Source organism: Tarenaya hassleriana, unplaced genomic scaffold (genome assembly GCF_000463585.1).
Source record: "Tarenaya hassleriana unplaced genomic scaffold, ASM46358v1 Cleome42, whole genome shotgun sequence".
Classification (NCBI taxonomy): Eukaryota; Viridiplantae; Streptophyta; class Magnoliopsida; order Brassicales; family Cleomaceae; genus Tarenaya; species Tarenaya hassleriana.
Genome location: NW_010966986.1, coordinates 107,611 through 126,816, shown reverse-complemented (window position 1 = coordinate 126,816; position 19,206 = coordinate 107,611). Strand labels below are relative to the sequence as shown.

General features: G+C 39.2%; 2 protein-coding genes and 1 long non-coding RNA gene across 3 annotated transcripts; 1 reads left to right on the top strand and 2 right to left on the bottom strand.

Moving 5' to 3' along the window:
- Positions 1 to 661: 661 nt before the first annotated feature.
- LOC104824984 (probable LRR receptor-like serine/threonine-protein kinase At1g51820) lies at positions 662 to 4,644 on the bottom strand. Its single transcript, XM_010557199.2, has 13 exons — positions 4,494 to 4,644; positions 3,838 to 4,378; positions 3,260 to 3,738; positions 3,013 to 3,154; positions 2,851 to 2,922; positions 2,679 to 2,750; positions 2,468 to 2,548; positions 2,210 to 2,382; positions 1,889 to 2,103; positions 1,661 to 1,787; positions 1,512 to 1,577; positions 1,250 to 1,439; positions 662 to 1,133 (listed from the first exon to the last, which is right to left on the bottom strand). The coding sequence occupies exons 1-13, from the start codon at positions 4,576 to 4,578 to the stop codon at positions 734 to 736; spliced, it is 2,643 nt and encodes an 880-aa protein (XP_010555501.1). The 5' UTR covers positions 4,579 to 4,644; the 3' UTR covers positions 662 to 733.
- Positions 4,645 to 10,507: 5,863 nt separating this feature from the next.
- Positions 10,508 to 15,506, top strand: LOC104825176. The gene is made up of 3 exons (XM_010557465.2): positions 10,508 to 10,652; positions 10,736 to 15,089; positions 15,170 to 15,506. The coding sequence occupies exon 2, from the start codon at positions 10,784 to 10,786 to the stop codon at positions 15,077 to 15,079; it is 4,296 nt and encodes a 1,431-aa protein (XP_010555767.2). The 5' UTR covers positions 10,508 to 10,652; positions 10,736 to 10,783; the 3' UTR covers positions 15,080 to 15,089; positions 15,170 to 15,506.
- A 1,756-nt stretch (positions 15,507 to 17,262) lies between these two features.
- LOC104824983 lies at positions 17,263 to 18,232 on the bottom strand. The gene is made up of 2 exons (XR_773497.2): positions 17,669 to 18,232; positions 17,263 to 17,497 (listed from the first exon to the last, which is right to left on the bottom strand). It is a non-coding gene; the product is annotated as an uncharacterized LOC104824983 (long non-coding RNA).
- Between the last annotated feature and the right edge of the window lie 974 nt (positions 18,233 to 19,206).

The window sequence follows — 19,206 nt, the reverse complement described above, 5'->3', positions numbered from 1 at the left end:
TTATAAATATCTATATAAACCAAAAATGGTGTCACCTGTAGACTCAAGAAATGTGAAACATTTTGATCTTGTATCATTCTTCCTATATACCAGTTAAATTATTATTATTATTATTATTATCCGAAGTATGTTGTCATATTCATATGAAAATGATATATGAAAGCATATGTTAATGTTAATCAAAAAAATGCCCATGAAGGGGATCTCCCCCAGCTCTGTTGGTTTGAGAGCTCACTTCCTGAATAAGAGGTCGTGGGTTCAACACCCAGGGTATGGAGATTTCCCCTCCGGCCACCTTCGGGTGCTTCACATCCCACACGTGTGGTGCCGGTTGTGCGTGTGGGTCGGGATTAGTCTGAACCCTCTGGGCCTGGGATTACCCGGTTATCAAAAAAAAAATGCCCATGAAGTCATATACGTAGCCATTTTTCATTTTTGGTTGATTTTCTGACGTGGCAACTCTCATGGCGCCTATTTTGATTTTCCAAATGTCACGTGAAACCATCAACTGTTAATAACAAATTTTGACAATTAAAAAAAAAAGATCTGGTTATTGTGAAGATAATTCATGTATTATATAACCTATAAAGAGTTTACGTTATGGTTTTCATAGTTTGATGATGGAATTCGCGTTCGTTTATTAATACGACGGTCGATCAAAGAATATAACGACGGACATTAGGTTATACAAAGAACTGCATGCAATGCATGAGTGGCGAATGATTTCATAGATCTACCTTGCTATGGGATTGAACTCATTGGAAAAAGCCAAACTCATACTAATCTCAGAATCATTGTTGTTGTTGTTACGTCCTGAGATCTCGGAGGCTAAACACTGGTTCAGTTCCACGGCCACGTGGCTCATGCTCGGCCTTCTGGTCGAACAAAGGTTCACGCAGTCCATCGCCACTTCGACCACTCTCCAGACCGAATCCGTTCTGAACTCTCCTCCCAGCCTCGGATCCATAATGTCCATGATTTCCCCTTTCTCGACCACGTTTTGGACCCATTCCGTAATATGCTGTCCCTCTCGCCTGTTGTCTATCACCGGCTGGTTCGTCAGTATCTCCAATAGAACTATCCCGAAACTGTACACATCGCTCTTCTCGGTTGGCCATCCCGTCATTCGGTACCTATGTACATTCCATATCAAACACAGAAAACAAAACCATGATGATGATTTTCTTTCAAACACATAAAAAAGATTAATCATATACACGGGAATGTACTAGTTGTATTGGAAACTCACTCGGGATCGACATATCCAGGCGTGCCTGCAAAAATCGTCGATGTATGCGTACTGCCCTCGGATCCGAAAGATCTCGACAGCCCAAAGTCGGCCACTTTTGCCTGAAAATCGGCGTCTAACAGAATGTTCGAAGTCTTTATGTCCCTGTGAACCATCGGCGGTGTACAACCATTGTGCAAATACTCCAACCCTGTTTTCATATAACGTCACGAGTCCATTTTATTTTACCATTAACACCCAAAGCTATGAATCTTGATTGTACCTTGCGCCGCTTCGGTAGCTATTTTCAATCTTGTCGTCCAACTCAACGCCTCGGTACGATGTTTTCCTGTACCAATGCATTTTTCAAGTCCTATGTACTTGTTTCGATTAGAAAATAGCCGAGTTTAACGGTAAGGTATATGACTGTACCCGACAACAGATTTTTCAGATCACCATGGGCCATGTACTCGTAGATGAGGGCCGATTGATCCCCTTCGTCGCAGTAGCCGACGAGGTGCACCAAATTCTTGTGGTGGACTCTTTGAAGAAGCTCAACCTAACGAAACCACGAAACCGTATCGATATTTGAATTTGTTAACAGATTGGCATATTGTATATATAGCCGTGAATACGATGTATGTATGTAACTGATCTCACCTCGGCTTCGAACTGCTTAAGACCTAGAACTGATGGCTCGGACAAAACCTTCACTGCGACTTGTTCAGTCTCATTCAAGAAACCGTGATACACGACACCGAATCCTCCTCTTCCGAGCACTTTGTCAAAGTTGTTTGTCATCCTTATGATATCGGTATAAGAAAATCTTCGTTCGATTTGAAACGATTTTTGGGTTTTGGACGCCGGAAGTGGACCTGCAAAAGGAAAGTTTTCGAAACTCCGACACGTTCTGTTTCTATATATAGAGGTACATCGACCCGATTCTTGAATCTCATCACGAGCGCATATATACATACATACCTCTCTTGGCCGTTGATCTCTTTCGATATGCGAAAAAGATTCCGAATAAGATTGCAGCTGCAAGCAACGGAACGATGGTTGCTACTATCGCTATAACAGATACATGCTTCTTATCTTTGTTGCGAATCTTGTTGACATCTGATTGATTGTCAAGATTTGGATTCCCTTGAGCACTAGAACATATCGATTCGAATAGTTAGCTCATAGAACTTGTTTTAGACATGGTAGCATAATCACGGCCCGGAAGATTCGTCTTACGATAGCCTTAGCGATCCATTCTTCATTCTATCAAGAAGGGCATCGGGGATTGGACCGTTAAGCATGTTGCCACTTAAGTCTCTGCTCACATAGACAAAAGAGCAAGTAAGTGTCCGAGATTAGAGATCGGACAACGAAATCAGAAACATCATCTTTCTTCTTCTGCTTATTCTTTAATTTCTTCGGGTTACTGTTGTAAAAGATAGCTTACACGAAAGACAGCGATCTCATTGCAGCGAGAAACTCGGGCACTCCTCCAGTCAGGCTATTATTCGACAAGTCCCTATAGCATTTCGTCAAGAACAACTTGAGCCATACTTTGAGTTCCCATTCACATGTTCAGAGGAAAATCCACGAGTAATCGATCCAAGAAAAGGGCTTACAGTTCTTTCAAAAGGGTCAGATTCTGAAACTCCGTCGATACGCTTCCTATAAGCCCACTAGAAGATAAGTTCCTGATTTTCGATACAGAAATTTACGAGGTCAGTATAAACATATGCTCATGAAATGATCAAAGCTCATGAAGGTGAGAAAGAAGAACTTGCAAGGAAGTGATTCGAGGTCGATTGTTGTTATCATAGATGCAGTTCAGGCCATCCCACAAGAACTCGATAGGCGAACAAGGGTCCCCTCGCCACGTTTTTCTGTTCAATCCATACACTTCCTTTATTCTCTTGATAGAATCAACTGCAGAAAAAGCAAAAACAATGTTGTCTTAACGACGAGTTATGTAATAACAGATGTATGAGTTACAATCCTATTCGTGTGAGAAAATTAGGAGATATGGCTTACTATCTTCCTGGACAGTTTCGAAATTCCGAAGATCGACGGCGGTGTACACCTCGCAAGCGTTGAGGAGTGGCGGACGAGTCGATCTTGAGGTCCTAACGAGCTGAATCGTGCAATGTCCTCCTGGACAGTCCTTGGGAAACTTCGAGGATATCGTTGTACTCCGCAATCTTAGAGGCGTAATAGGTCCATACCAAAGCGTGCCGTTCACCATAATGTTGAACTCTCTCGTCTCGTTCGGATTTAACTCTTCAATCTCGGAGAAATACAGGCTAAAATACATTATAGAACTCGGATCTTCAAACTGCCACCGAATAACTAAGGGCTCGCTCGAGTTCTTAGGTGTTGCAGCCGTTTGCATAACGCGTTCGGGGGGCTGGAGCTGGTCAGACGTGCTAACCGTGAGCGTGGTGTTCAACCAATTCCAAGAATTGGAATCAAAGTACGGATACCAAATTCGATCGTAAACATCATTCGGGAACCTGAGAGCAAGTGTAAGATGTACAAGGAGTTCACTCTCTAGCTAACGGTTTTCGATACGTCAATGCGTATATTTATCGAGACATAGCTTAGCATATTACCTCGTAAGCTTTGTCGTGCCATTGGATAAGTAGTTCCGTATGAACAGCGCGAGAGATCCGTCTTGACTCTTGTAGATATCCTTGCTCGTCGGCCGGAGCTGCAAGGTAGCTATGACAGGCGTTGTGTTCCCTGTCTTAACAAGACACACTTGCAAATTGTCCGATCTCGGTATATGAATGATCTCGTTTGTCTGGCCAGACTTTGATGCGTTAAGATCGACCGTGGTCCACTTGTTTGGTCCTATATACACATCGAAGATCGGCCACTCGCTCCGATTATCGTAGTTTCCGTACACAAATATGGCTCTGACCAAATACTTCTCCCCCTGAGTGGCGTTCAGGTTGTAACAGTTCCGCGTTCCTTCGGGAAAGCTCCTCACGTACCATAACCATTTCGAGGAATACGGCCTGTACCCGTTCTGGATCATTCCCGGGACTCCGCTGTCGACGAAATTAGCATCCGAAGTGTACGTTAATCCCGCGCTTCCGTCGCTGAAAGTGTTGTTCCCGGGCATCATCCCGCAAGCCAAGTTCAAGAACCCTGTGGATCTCTCACAAATCAAGAGAGGACAGAACATGTTAGAACTCGAAAACAAAAGTATACCGTAAGGATTATCCGCAAGCATATTTCTGTCGTATAATTTTAAGGAACAGACCTTGTGTTGTCTGCGAATGGACCGACTTGATCATCACCAAAGTAGCACTGAGAAGGATGAGCGTAAGGCAGAGTGGAATCTCCATGTTCAAGAATTTAAAATTGGCTCAAAGATTAAAAAAAAAACACACACACACTGGAGATCAGGGACGCCTTCATACACATGATGGTGATATATAGATGCATATATATATATATATATATATATATATATATGTGTGTGTATGAATGTATATATACATGTATGGAAGCACGTATGTACGTACATATACACTTTAAGACTCCATATATTAATGACCAAACAAGTGGTCCATCAAACGACATTGATAGTCTTTGGCACGACATGATATTCGACAACCCCTCCTGTTTTGTAAATTATAGGGAGAAAAATCTCTATGGCTTTGTTACATTATAATTCTTTTGCTTTTAATTGGTTTATGTAACCATAATATCATGCATGGATGTATTGCTAGTATAAATGCAACAATTCATTGAGTTTTTTTGCCTTAACATGTTACATGAATGACTTGAGAAAATCATAATCCATTAATGCTTTGTTTCCTTTTTGTTATATGCCTATGATAAAATATTTAGAATTAAAGTTTTGTTTAAAATGATAGGGTTTAGAATTAAAGAGGTTCGTGTGTATTTTTATTTGACAGTTTTGTACCGTTAAAATTTATGTATTTTTTTCTTCAATTTTATCGCAGTTAATGTAGTTTTATAGGATATATTTTATTTGAAATTGAAAATTATGTATGGTAATAGGCCGAAGCTTCGTCCGTGAATTCCGACCAAAGTCAGTCAATAGAGAGTCAACACGTTCTAACCTTTCCATTCCCCGTCTTAGACGCCACGTTTTCTCAATCACACATTCACTCGGTCGCGGTCGGACCAACTTGGCCAGGAAATTTCGCATTCAATTTTTTTTTTTTTGGAGGTCATTTCTATTATATATCACAAGAGTTATAAAATCCAAACATTTGTTTCTTTTACAAAAGATAATGAAACCTATGACTAAGTGGTAATGTTTGCAAAATAACGTGTTCATACCTCAAACGTCAAGTAATACCAAAATAGTAAGGTGCGACTTAGCCTGCTGAAACTTTCTCTTGATAGATAGAAAAAATAATACGAATGGTGGGATCAATCTTCCACCGTATATGTTCAACTGTTCTCTTATTCTCACGGAGGATGCGGCTATTTCTTTTCCGCCATAGCTTGTACACCGTCATTTGAAGTAGCGTCTTTATAAGATATTTTGTATCTCTCTCATCCATGGTTACAACATCATTAATCCAGTCTGCACTTTGGAATATGTTCGAGGGCGGGTTTCGCCGATATAATCCCACAAAATGCTCCCAAACTTGGCTGCTGTAGTTGCACTCAAAGAAGAGGTGTGTATGAGTTTCTTCTGTAGCTCCGCATAGTAACAACTTGTGTCCGTTGTAATGCTTAACGTCGTACCCTGTCCTTGGTCGATAATCTAGAAAGCATCAAGTGAGAAATGCATAGCGAGGTATGTTCTTAGAATACCACATAATGGAATACCAAAGAACGCCATCCTCCCGCCTCCACTATAAAAAAAAAAATCAACGATTTCTAACGTATTTATCGGTTGGAATTTTTTTTTAATGATTTTCAACAACGATTTTCGTTAAAAATTTCAATGGATTGCCATCGGAATTTTTTAACAGAATTTTCAAAGGATTCAATTGAAAATTTTGGTTTAAGATTTCCAACGGCATTTCCATCAGAAATCGGTTGGAAATTTTCAACGGAAATTTTCAATTGAATTCGTTGAAAATTCCGTTAAAAATTTCCGATGGCAATCCGTTGAAATTTTTAACGGAAATCATCGTTGAAAATCGTTAAAAAAAAATCCAACGGATAAATCCGTTAGAAATCGGTGATTTTTTTTGTAGTGGAGGGGGGAGGATGACGTTCCTTGGTATTCCATTATGTGGTATTCTAATAAATTTTCAACGGATGTCGATCGGAAACCAAACATAATTTGTTTTAAATTTGTTCTTATTTATTTTACTTATTTTTATGATTTATATAATCTTTTAAGTCATCAGTCCGATCAAACGAGGTTCTGATCCGTCTAGATTATCAGTTTGGCTCATGCTGAGATTGGTACTTACCCGGTCGTATCGTTTGATCCGAACTACGTATAGTCCGGTTTGAACCAAGTTTAGTCATATTTTTTTAAAATTTTGGTTTTAGTGTTAGACCAAGGCGATCTAATTTCTTGATCATCCATTCCATTATTTATTTATTCATTTTTTCTTTTCTTTTATTATTTATTATTTTTTTTCTTCTATTTTTCTTGCCATACCGGTCAGACTAGTTTCTGTCCAGTCCTTTTGTTATTTATTTATTTGTTTGTTTTTTAAAAATTATTTTTCTTACTTTTTTTTTTAGACTAGACCGGATCGGTGTGACAGGAGACCGTCAGTCCAAATTTTATCTTTATTCTCTTATTCAAATTTTTGTATTTCTTTTTTTGCAACTCTGGTCCGAATGGTCTAGAACCAGACCGATCCGACCCGGACGCATAAATTCACTAATTCATTCAAACCAACACCAAAATCCATGGACAATACATAAATATTTATAATCATTGCAACAACATGAATCAAACAACAAATTTGCACACTAATACACAAACTCTGAAGACAATAACAATTGAATTCTCAAATTAAATCCAAATTCACTCACTGGATTATGTCGGTTGTTTTTCGTGATGGTAGTTTTCTCCGGATGAGAATCCATTCCCTAATTTTTAATAGACATTTTGTTTTTACTATTTATACTCTCTCTCTCTCTTGTATATGCATATAATGGAGAAGAAGAGTCTCCCCTTTTATAGTGAGGTTTTTGAGATTTTTTTATAAATATTATTATTATTTTATTGGTGCAGCCCACATTTTTTTAATTTAAGATTAATTAATTTATTTTTTTATAGCGGGCGTTTGTCGGCCACTTATTTTTTTTAATTATTTTTTTTTTTGGTCGGTACAATCCTGTTAGGTCATTTTAGTTAACTTTTAAAAGCACATAAAAAAAAAACTTTTAACTACAAAACATCATTTAAAATATTAACCGTCATAAATTCAAACAAAACGTAGAAGTTTATAAACAAAATCTAAAGCTATAATTTTTATTAATTTATATATTTTCTATTCAATATAAAATATATTTAAAATGATAAATGATATTAAAAATAAAAAAAATTAATCAAACTCACATAAACCCAATTAACTCCTTTAATCTAATTACTTTATAAATGAACTTATACCATAAATATTTATACATAAAATTATTTATGATTATATGTCGATTTTTTTATATAATATTTCGTAATATATGATGTATATATCTATATATATGTGTATACATTTATCTTAGTTTAACATATGTAATGATAACCATTTGGGTTAAAACATTAAACCATTTAATAAAAATAACCAAATAAATTAACCATATACTATTATTGTTAGTTTGGATTAACCCATTTAGCTAATCCACCATGTATAGTATTTTAACATATTATTAGAACGATAATAATTTATGTAATTATATAAAAAAAAATGATTAAGAGAAATGTTATCGTTTTATTAAAAAAATAAAAGACAAAAAAATTGATTTATTTTCCAAGCATAGAACATTTATATCTCACCTTTCTTTTAGTAGTGTGTGTTGGCACATCTCCGGACAACCTTGGCCTTCCCATCATTTGGCATTTCTCATCTTGTGCAATTACCATTTTACCCTTAACACCTGCAAAACAAAAACAAAACGGATCCATCACTGTGACAGTATCATTTCCCCTTCCCAATAAAGAAGTGTGCAACATTAATAAAGCCCAAAAAGACAGGTTCTCTCCGGGTAAAGATCATGGGCCCATATTTTTGTTTTAAAAAAAATGTCAAAATTAGCTGGTTTAGACCGGTCAACTCCCAAAGGGTAAAGTCACGGCCCTGTTACGTTATCATCCCCTCGCCCCTGCCCGAGCTGCCCGTACCTGCCCGTTCGGCTCGACCATGTAACTAAGTTCGCGTTTCGATTTCCCACTTTAGTTTTTGCTGTTTCGTTTCCTTCTCATTCCCGTCTCCTTCGATCTCTCTCTACCCCGATCGATGTCTGTCCTGCTTCACGGATTTGTCTGTCTCTGAATCGATACGTCAGCGCGATTGTGTGGCTTCGCATGTTAATTGGGTGGATCTGCCTCTCGATTAGATCGGTGAATCGTTCTGGGTCGAACATCAAAACCCTAGAATTTGCGATTCGGTGTTCACGGATTAGGGATGATTTTTGGTGGATGAATGATTGAGGATTAGGGTTTTTGGTGGATTTAGGTGCTTGGGATTGGAGAGATTTGGCGTTGCAAGGGTTTTCGAATTCGCCACGCGGAAAAGGGGATAAGTTTGTGAAAGGAGGCTAGGATTGATGGTACTCGAAGGGGAAAATGCAAGGTGGCTATGCATGGGAGGGCATGTGAGGAGAGGAAAAAGGGACGGCACATGTGGAAAATTCCCTCGCGTGCAACTGCGAGTGTGAAAGCTATTGCTTCTTCTTCTTCTGCTACGTCTTCGACGCTTTTGCTGTCCTCGTCGCCTAACTCATTCTTCAAGGTAACCCTCCTGTAAATGAATTTACAGATTTCTTTGTTTTCGTTTTCTGGATCCTTTTGTTTTTTTATGGATATCGATAACGGGTTTTGCGAATTTGGTGGATTGGAGCTGTCGGATGGATAGGGGCAAATTGATGTCTTCCGGTTCTACTGATTTATTCGGTTTTCGTAGAAATTTTGTTGCTTTTGGAAGCTCGTTGAGGGAGGAATTGTGTCGAAGCTAGAGATACTTTGACTCAGGGAAGGTGTGAGCTACGGAGTTGTGTAGAATTGTGAGAGAATGGAGATGCAATGGCTAGAAGTTACTGTTTTAGCCACATCTTGATTTCATTCGATTTTCGAATCTTGCAAGTTGTAGTCCTTGGAGCTTCTTAAATTTGTGGCCTATTGCGCCCTTGCTTCTTGTTTGTGTTTGTTTTGCTGCCATGACTTGAGGATCCGGCTTCTATATTTTATGTGAGGAAGCTGTGGCAAGGCCTTTTGAGCGTCTGGTTTGGGAATTGCTCATGCGGAGTTTGGTCTGTTGCATAAGTAAAGTATTCTTAACAAACATCTGAGGTTCGGAGCAACAGTATTGGTAGATTTTAAAGGATATAATTGAAGGAATCTTGTGCGCAGCATGGTGGCTTCAACTAATGGACACAATTTAATCTCAAAGTGTTAATATTTTTGGAGTTTGGATTGAGGGAGAATATTGTAACAATGACTTCTGCTTGCCTTTAGGGTTTTTCGTAGTGGAACTATATTCAGTCATACATAAATAAGTTCTCCAAGTAGCTGAATATTAGTCGTCTGTCGGGGTGATGATCTCTACATTATTACTGCTTCGTCATTGTTCTGTTGGGTGATTCGGAAACTAAAAGATCTGTGGAACCTGTGCCTTTGATGTTTCACTGTGTATTACATGAACTGGAATCCCCAAAAAGATATTCTTCGACTGTTGTATATCCTCTTAAGTCTTAAATTGGAGGCATCATCAGTTTTCCTGAAAATGTATGTAGTTTAGCTAATTTGGATGAAATCATAGTTACATGACCTTTTGATATCCTTGGATACACTGTTCTGGAACTACTTTACATTGTTCCAAAATTTCAGATTATAGAATTGCAGCGGTAAAATATGCTTCCCGTAGCTGTTATATTGATACTGAGATATCTCTATGATTTCTGGAAGTTTTATTGTTTTCTTTGTTCCTTATTGCAGGACGGACGCAAAATCAGTGTTGGTGATTGTGCTTTGTTTAAACCACCACAGGACTGCCCACCATTCATTGGAATAATTCGTTCAGTAACTGCCATAAAAGTAAATCAGTGCTTAGGGAACAATGGACAGTCTAGAGATGCAGAAAAAACATCAACTGCCGTGTCCTCTCCTGCTGCATCCTTACTTCACCCGTGTAAAGTTGCTTTCCTTCCTAAAGGCGTTGAACTGCCACCAGGGATTTGCTCATTTGTGTGCTGGCGTGTTTATGACATCACACACAAGTGTTTATGGTGGCTGACAGATCAAGATTATATTGATGTGAGTTATACATTGTCTTTTAAATGGATCACATTTTCATTAGAATTTTTGCTTTGCTGTGGTGATGACTTTTCTTTTTGCAGGAACGACAAGAAGAAGTAGATCAGGTATTGTATAAGACACGTTTGGAAATGCATGCAACAGTACAGCAAGGTGGACGGTCACCGAAACCAATGAATGGCCCAACATCAACATCACAATTGAAGACAAGTTCTGATAGTGTACAGAATAGTGGCTCTTCCATTCCTTCCCAAGTGAAGGGGAAGAAGAGGGATCGTGTGGAGCAAGGTTCTGAGGCTGTTAAACGGGAACGTCCTGCGAGGGTTGAAGACGCTGATTCTGTTCACAGTAAATTGGAGAGTGCTTTAAGATCTGAAATTGTAAAGATTACGGAAAAGGGGGGCCTCGTGGATTCAGATGGGGTCGAAAAGTTAGTCCAACTCATGCTGCCTGAGAGGAGTGAAAGGAAAATAGACTTAGCAAACAGATCGATGCTTGCTGGTGTAGTTGCAGCTACTGAAAAGTTTGATTGTCTTAGCAGATTCGTCCAGCTGAGAGGACTTCCTGTGTTTGATGAATGGCTTCAGCAAGTGCACAAAGGGAAGATGGGTGATGGTAACAGTCCCAAGGATGGTGATAGATCAATCGAGGAGTTCTTATTAATCTTACTACGTGCTCTGGATAAGTTGCCTGTTAATCTCCATGCACTTCAGATGTGCAACATTGGGAAATCTGTTAATCATTTGAGATCACATAAGAATGTTGAGATTCAGAGGAAAGCGAGGAGTTTGGTTGACACGTGGAAAAAACGCGTTGAGGCTGAAATGGATGCTAAGTCAAGCTCTGGGCAGGGTGTTTCATGGCCTGCAAGGCCTCGTCTGCCTGACACTTCTCATGGAACCACAAAAACTTCAGTGTCACACCCCCGTTCTTCTAAATCTTCTTCAGTTAAGGTGGTCCAGGGGGAAAGTAATGTAAACTCCGCATCTCAATCCCCTGGTTCTACAAAGTCAGCCCTGTCACCTTCATCAGGTGGTACGAACATGAAAGAAGGACAGCAGAAAAGTTTTGGTGGTGCTGCTGTATCTGATGTTCCTCTGACATCTGCAAGGGATGAGAAAAGTAGTAGCTCCAGTCCATCTCACAACAATAGCCAGTCGTATTCGACTGATCATGCTAAATCTGGGGGTGCCTCAGGAACAGAGGATCCGAGGAGTCCCTCCACAGGATCACTGAATGCGAATAAGAGCTCAGGTGGCTCTCGGCATCGGAGATTGGTCAACAGTTTTCAGGGGTCTGCCCCATCAACAGGTCTTAGGGAGACTGGTTCAGTCAGAAATTCTTTACTGACAAAGAATTACTCAGCTTCAGATAAAGTGTTACAATCCAATTCAACATGTGAAAAGGCCCATGAAGTTCTGACAGCAGAAGGCAATGCTCATAAATTGATTGTCAAGATACCAAATCGAGGCCGCAGTCCTGCCCAAACCACTGGTACAACATCCGCTGAGGATGCTGCAGTGGTGAATAGCAGATCTTCTTCTCCTGTGCTTTCTGAGAAGAATGATCAAGTTGATCAGAATCTGAAGGAAACGACTGATATGCATAGAACAATTATTAGCTCTGATTTGCATGAGTCATGGCAAAGCAATGATAGCAAAGATGCACAAGCTGGGTCCGTCGAGGGTGGAGGTTCTCCATCTATTCCAAATGAAGTGCGATCTAGGACAGTAGATGACACGAGGAAACTGTCTGAAGTCCCAAAAGCAAATGCTCCAAATGTCCCAAAAGCAAGTTCGCCACATTCTGTGAATGAGCTAAAGCCAGGGAAACCGCATGAGAATCCTTTTTGCTCCATAAATGCTTTAATTGAAAGTTGTGTGAAGTACTCTGAGTCCAATGTACCTGTGGCAGCTGAAGATGATGTTGGAATGAATCTTCTTGCTAGCGTAGCAGCTGGTGAGATTTCTAAGTCTGATATGGACTCGCCAACTGGTTCACCTCAGACAAATGAAAACTTATGCATGGGAAATGATTCAAGACCGAATTTGTCATCAGATGATCTTGTTCATACTCTTCCCACTGACCTTGCAAAAATTGAAGATGAAAAGCAGGACTTTATTGGTGGTAATGTGTGGCCAAAAGAGGCTGAAGCTAAGGCACACTTGAATCCTATAGCTGTTATGGCCGGGAAATTGGATTCTTCTTCTGGGAAACAACCTGTAAATCAATGCTTAGAGAGTAATGGGGAGTCCAGAGAGGCAGTAAAAATGCCCACTTCTGCGTCCTCTGCAAATGAGATCAAGAATATGGATAATGATATGATCAAAGAGTCCGAAGGCACAAGAGTTGATGGCATCCTTGCTGATGTTTCAGATGCAAAGGGAAAATTGTCAGCTGATTCTAAAGTTGGCGACTCAGGTGCTAAAGTAGAGAGTGAAGTTGGCAACCCGAGTGTTAAAGTAGAGGGTGAAGTTGGCGACTTAGGTGTTAAAGCAGAGGATGAAGTTTCCTGCTCTCAGCCATTTTCAGAGAGCAACCAAAGCAATAAGGATGATCCAAAGCCACCAATTGTTAAGTCGATTTCCGAACTAGTCAGGGAAACAGATGACTCCACATTGCCATTTGGTTTTGGTAACTGTTTTGTCTCTGCCAATGCTAATGAGCTTAAAGCTGAGAAGGCTGATGAAATGGAGACAGACAGTCATCATGATCATACAAAGGGGCAGAAAGTCGAGGGAGAGTCTTCTGCTAGTGGGAACAAAATAGGGGCTGGTTTAGTTTCATCTGTAATGAATCATAAAGTTGAGCATGTAGGGGAGAATTTAGATGGTAATGAAGACAATGAGCAGCAGTCTGGTGTACGCTCTCCTCCGACAGTGTCCTCATTTACAGTGAAGGACAGAGGAGAACAGTGTGCGAAAGCAAAGGAATCTAGATTGAGCACTGCCGGGGAAGACGAGGTAGATGAGTCCACTTCTATGGCTGGAGACGCTTCTTCTTCTTCTGCTGCAGATAGAGATACAAAAGTTGAGTTTGATCTAAATGAAGGCTTCAGTGGAGATGATGGGAGGAATGGGGATCTCGGCAGCTTAACAGTAGCAGGAACATCAACACCTGTTCATTTTCCTATGCTGCTTCCTGCTTCAATAACAGTAGCTGCTGCTGCGAAGGGCCCCTTTGTTCCACCTGAAAACCTGTTGAGGAACAAAGGGGTGCATGGTTGGAAGGGTTCAGCTGCAACAAGTGCGTTTCGCCCAGCTGGGAAACCTCTCGAGGGACCATTCGGTGCAAATAATACTGCTCGGGTGGATGTTAATACTCGAAAACAAACTCGGCCTCCACTTGATATTGATTTGAATGTTCCAGATGAGAGAGTCCTAGAAGATTTGGTCACCCGAACTCCAGGTCAGACATCTGTATGTGATGCTGCAACTAATTCGTTACATGAACAGAAAATGAGTTCAGCTCCTGCTCGCTCTGGTGGACTTGATCTTGATTTGAACAGAGTTGATGAAACTGCAGATTTAGGAAATTACACTGGCAACAATCACAAATTTCAGCCGGTCAAACAGGTATTGAGTGATCGTATAACAGATGAAGCTGGTGGACTGAGGGACTTCGATCTGAATAATGGGCCTATGGCCGATGACGTGCATCCCGAACCATCAGTTATATTCAGTCAGCATTCTGCTAAAAGCAGTTTACCTTCCCAACCATTCCTTCCGGGAATACGAGTTAATGGTGCAGATATGGGAAACTTGTCATCATGGTTTCCCTCAGCCAGCTACTCAGTGACTATTCCTCCCACGGTTATGCCCGATAGAGAACAGCCTTTCCCGATGGTTGCAAGCGGTGGGCCGCAGAGACCGCTGGGTCCAACTACTGTTCCGTCCTTTAATCCAGATCTGTATAGAGGCCCAGTCCTGTCTTCTTCCCCAGCTGTTCCCTTTCAGTCTACAGCTCCGTTTCAGTATCCGGTCTTCCCCTTTGGTGCCAGTTTCCCTCTATCATCAGCCACTTTCTCTGGTGGTTCTGCTACATATGTGGACTCTTCATCTGTTGGAAGGCTTAGTTTTCCACCTGTTAACTCTCAACTGTTAGGGCCAGCTGTTGCTGTCTCATCCAACTATCCACGGCCTTACGTTGTGAACCTCACAGATGGGAATAACAGTGCCGGTGGTTCAGAACCCGGCAGAAAATGGTTCAGGCACGACTTGGACCTGAACACTGGCCCTGGAGTCCTAGACATGGAAGGAAGAAACGAAGCATCTTCTCTTGCACCCTCAAGGCCGATGTCCGCATCCAGTTCGCAGACCTTAAATAAGGAAGAACAAGCAAGGACACTTCAGATGCCCGGAGGTGTTCTAAAGAGGAAGGAGCCCGAGGGAGGATGGGACGGATATAAGCAATCTTCTTGGCATTGAAGTAATCCCGGTGAGTTCTCTATTCGGAGCATTCTGTTTATGTGATACCAACTCTCTCTTACTGCTGACTCTGATCCTTGCTTCTTCCAGTTCATCAGGGCTCATCCCTCGTCTGACATCATCCACAGCCACAGAGGAGGAAACAAGTGGTGAGTTACGTTGATGCTTAGCTCTTTACTATATATATATATATATATATATATATATGTTGTCTCTGAAGTCCCGACCTCTGTGTTAACTTTATTAGTAGTGAAAAGAGGATCTGTTCTGGTGCTCGTTCGCCCCTCCATAGATTTGTTATGGGTTACAGATCAGTTTCCCCTTTGTAGTTGCATTGACATTACAATTCAAAATCAGACCGCAGAGGTATCCAAGGTTCTTTGCAATATGCCATTGCCAGTAGGAGAATGCTACTCAGAAAAAAAAAAAAAAGCCCTTTTTCCCTCTGGAACAAGGGCTTTCATCGTCCGCTTTTTTTTTTCTGTGGTTAGATACAGATTGATGATGATGATGATGATGATGGGAGTTTTGATGTGTGTTAAAATAATTTTTTTTTAGGAGAATGGTTGGGTTCGCAAGCTCTGTTTGGTTCCATCTTCAAGTGCCCTTTGTGTATGGAGGATGTTGTTTTGTCTTTGAGCTCTGTTTCGTAGAAACTATATGGCTACTACCAATAATCGAACTTGAATAAAAATTTCAAAAAAACTTGTACGATAGATATCTACAAAGCCCATCATTGGAATATGCGAATAAACCAAAGTATTCATCACTTGAAATAATCCACTCGTAGATCTAACTAAATTTTCTAGAGGATTAGCGAACTCGCAGATCTAATTAAATCACTACCACATATACAAAGTCAACAATCCATAACAAAAAAAAAAAAGGAAAAAGATTAATACACATGCATTTACATTTTTTTTTGTAACGGTTGAACTCACCCACAACCCTTTGGGTGCGATGATAAACCAAGTACATATACACACATATATAAATATATATATATATATATATATATTCTAAAAAACTATTTAAGAATGGGATTGGGAATTAAATATCCAAAACATATGGGATGAAAGATAGATAGGAGGGCGCCATTTTCCCAAATTGAAAAAGAAAATGAGGAATATCCACCTGGAAAATAGTTGTTCTTTTAAATATCCACCAATTATTTCTCATCCACCTCTTTCTCACATACGGATCTTTCCATCCTTATCCCCCCACGTTTTTTTTTGTCATTTCATTACTAGATTTATCATTTCCCAACTAGAAAAGGAAAAACTAAACAAAAAATACCATAAAAATATTCTTTGGGAAATTATATTCTATATATTATATACCCAAAATTGTCTGAAGAAAAATCTATAAAATATTGTTAATGTAGTAAATTGTTACATGTATGTATTAAAAATATAGTAAATAAGCGTTTCCATTAATTAAAATACGTGTTTGCATACCTGGAATTAACGTTTAACTCAATACAAAAAATATAGACATTAATATTTGTATAAATATTTATGGTATAAGTTCATTTATAAAGTAATTAGATTAAAGGAGTTAATTGGGTTTATGTGAGTTTGATTAATTTTTTTTATTTTTAATATCATTTATCATTTTAAATATATTTTATATTGAATAGAAAATATATAAATTAATAAAAATTATAGTTTTAGATTTTGTTTATAAACTTCTACGTTTTGTTTGAATTTATGACGGTTGATATTTTAAATGATGTTTTGTAGTTAAAAGTTTTTTTTTATGTGCTTTTAAAAGTTAACTAAAATGACCTAACAGGATTGTACCGACCAAACCAATCCGGTTGAGTATGTTTTTAATTCGGTTGAATTCTCTCGGTGCAAATTAGTCCAATAAATAATACAGAAGTCATTGTTACAATATTCTCCCTCAATCCAAACTCCAAAAATATTAACACTTTGAGATTAAATTGTGTCCATTAGTTGAAGCCACCATGCTGCGCACAAGATTCCTTCAATTATATCCTTTAAAATCTACCAATACTGTTGCTCCGAACCTCAGATGTTTGTTAAGAATACTTTACTTATGCAACAGACCAAACTCCGCATGAGCAATTCCCAAACCAGACGCTCAAAAGGCCTTGCCACAGCTTCCTCACATAAAATATAGAAGCCGGATCCTCAAGTCATGGCAGCAAAACAAACACAAACAAGAAGCAAGGGCGCAATAGGCCACAAATTTAAGAAGCTCCAAGGACTACAACTTGCAAGATTCGAAAATCGAATGAAATCAAGATGTGGCTAAAACAGTAACTTCTAGCCATTGCATCTCCATTCTCTCACAATTCTACACAACTCCGTAGCTCACACCTTCCCTGAGTCAAAGTATCTCTAGCTTCGACACAATTCCTCCCTCAACGAGCTTCCAAAAGCAACAAAATTTCTACGAAAACCGAATAAATCAGTAGAACCGGAAGACATCAATTTGCCCCTATCCATCCGACAGCTCCAATCCACCAAATTCGCAAAACCCGTTATCGATATCCATAAAAAAACAAAAGGATCCAGAAAACGAAAACAAAGAAATCTGTAAATTCATTTACAGGAGGGTTACCTTGAAGAATGAGTTAGGCGACGAGGACAGCAAAAGCGTCGAAGACGTAGCAGAAGAAGAAGAAGCAATAGCTTTCACACTCGCAGTTGCACGCGAGGGAATTTTCCACATGTGCCGTCCCTTTTTCCTCTCCTCACATGCCCTCCCATGCATAGCCACCTTGCATTTTCCCCTTCGAGTACCATCAATCCTAGCCTCCTTTCACAAACTTATCCCCTTTTCCGCGTGGCGAATTCGAAAACCCTTGCAACGCCAAATCTCTCCAATCCCAAGCACCTAAATCCACCAAAAACCCTAATCCTCAATCATTCATCCACCAAAAATCATCCCTAATCCGTGAACACCGAATCGCAAATTCTAGGGTTTTGATGTTCGACCCAGAACGATTCACCGATCTAATCGAGAGGCAGATCCACCCAATTAACATGCGAAGCCACACAATCGCGCTGACGTATCGATTCAGAGACAGACAAATCCGTGAAGCAGGACAGACATCGATCGGGGTAGAGAGAGATCGAAGGAGACGGGAATGAGAAGGAAACGAAACAGCAAAAACTAAAGTGGGAAATCGAAACGCGAACTTAGTTACATGGTCGAGCCGAACGGGCAGGTACGGGCAGCTCGGGCAGGGGCGAGGGGATGATAACGTAACAGGGCCGTGACTTTACCCTTTGGGAGTTGACCGGTCTAAACCAGCTAATTTTGACATTTTTTTTAAAACAAAAATATGGGCCCATGATCTTTACCCGGAGAGAACCTGTCTTTTTGGGCTTTATTAATGTTGCACACTTCTTTATTGGGAAGGGGAAATGATACTGTCACAGTGATGGATCCGTTTTGTTTTTGTTTTGCAGGTGTTAAGGGTAAAATGGTAATTGCACAAGATGAGAAATGCCAAATGATGGGAAGGCCAAGGTTGTCCGGAGATGTGCCAACACACACTACTAAAAGAAAGGTGAGATATAAATGTTCTATGCTTGGAAAATAAATCAATTTTTTTGTCTTTTATTTTTTTAATAAAACGATAACATTTCTCTTAATCATTTTTTTTTATATAATTACATAAATTATTATCGTTCTAATAAATATGTTAAAATACTATACATGGTGGATTAGCTAAATGGGTTAATCCAAACTAACAATAATAGTATATGGTTAATTTATTTGGTTATTTTTATTAAATGGTTTAATGTTTTAACCCAAATGGTTATCATTACATATGTTAAACTAAGATAAATGTATACACATATATATAGATATATACATCATATATTACGAAATATTATATAAAAAAATCGACATATAATCATAAATAATTTTATGTATAAATATTTATGGTATAAGTTCATTTATAAAGTAATTAGATTAAAGGAGTTAATTGGGTTTATGTGAGTTTGATTAATTTTTTTTATTTTTAATATCATTTATCATTTTAAATATATTTTATATTGAATAGAAAATATATAAATTAATAAAAATTATAGCTTTAGATTTTGTTTATAAACTTCTACGTTTTGTTTGAATTTATGACGGTTGAT

Coding starts and splice junctions, on each gene's coding strand:
- LOC104824984 (XM_010557199.2), bottom strand. CDS start 4,578: ATGGAGATTCCACTCTGCCTTACGCTCATCCTTCTCAGTGCTACTTTG. Junction 2,923..3,012: donor CGACCTCGAATCACTTCCTT/GCAAGTTCTTCT, acceptor ATCGAAAATCAG/GAACTTATCTTCTAGTGGGC. Junction 1,788..1,888: donor TTAAGCAGTTCGAAGCCGAG/GTGAGATCAGTT, acceptor TGGTTTCGTTAG/GTTGAGCTTCTTCAAAGAGT.
- LOC104825176 (XM_010557465.2), top strand. CDS start 10,784: ATGCATGCAACAGTACAGCAAGGTGGACGGTCACCGAAACCAATGAAT.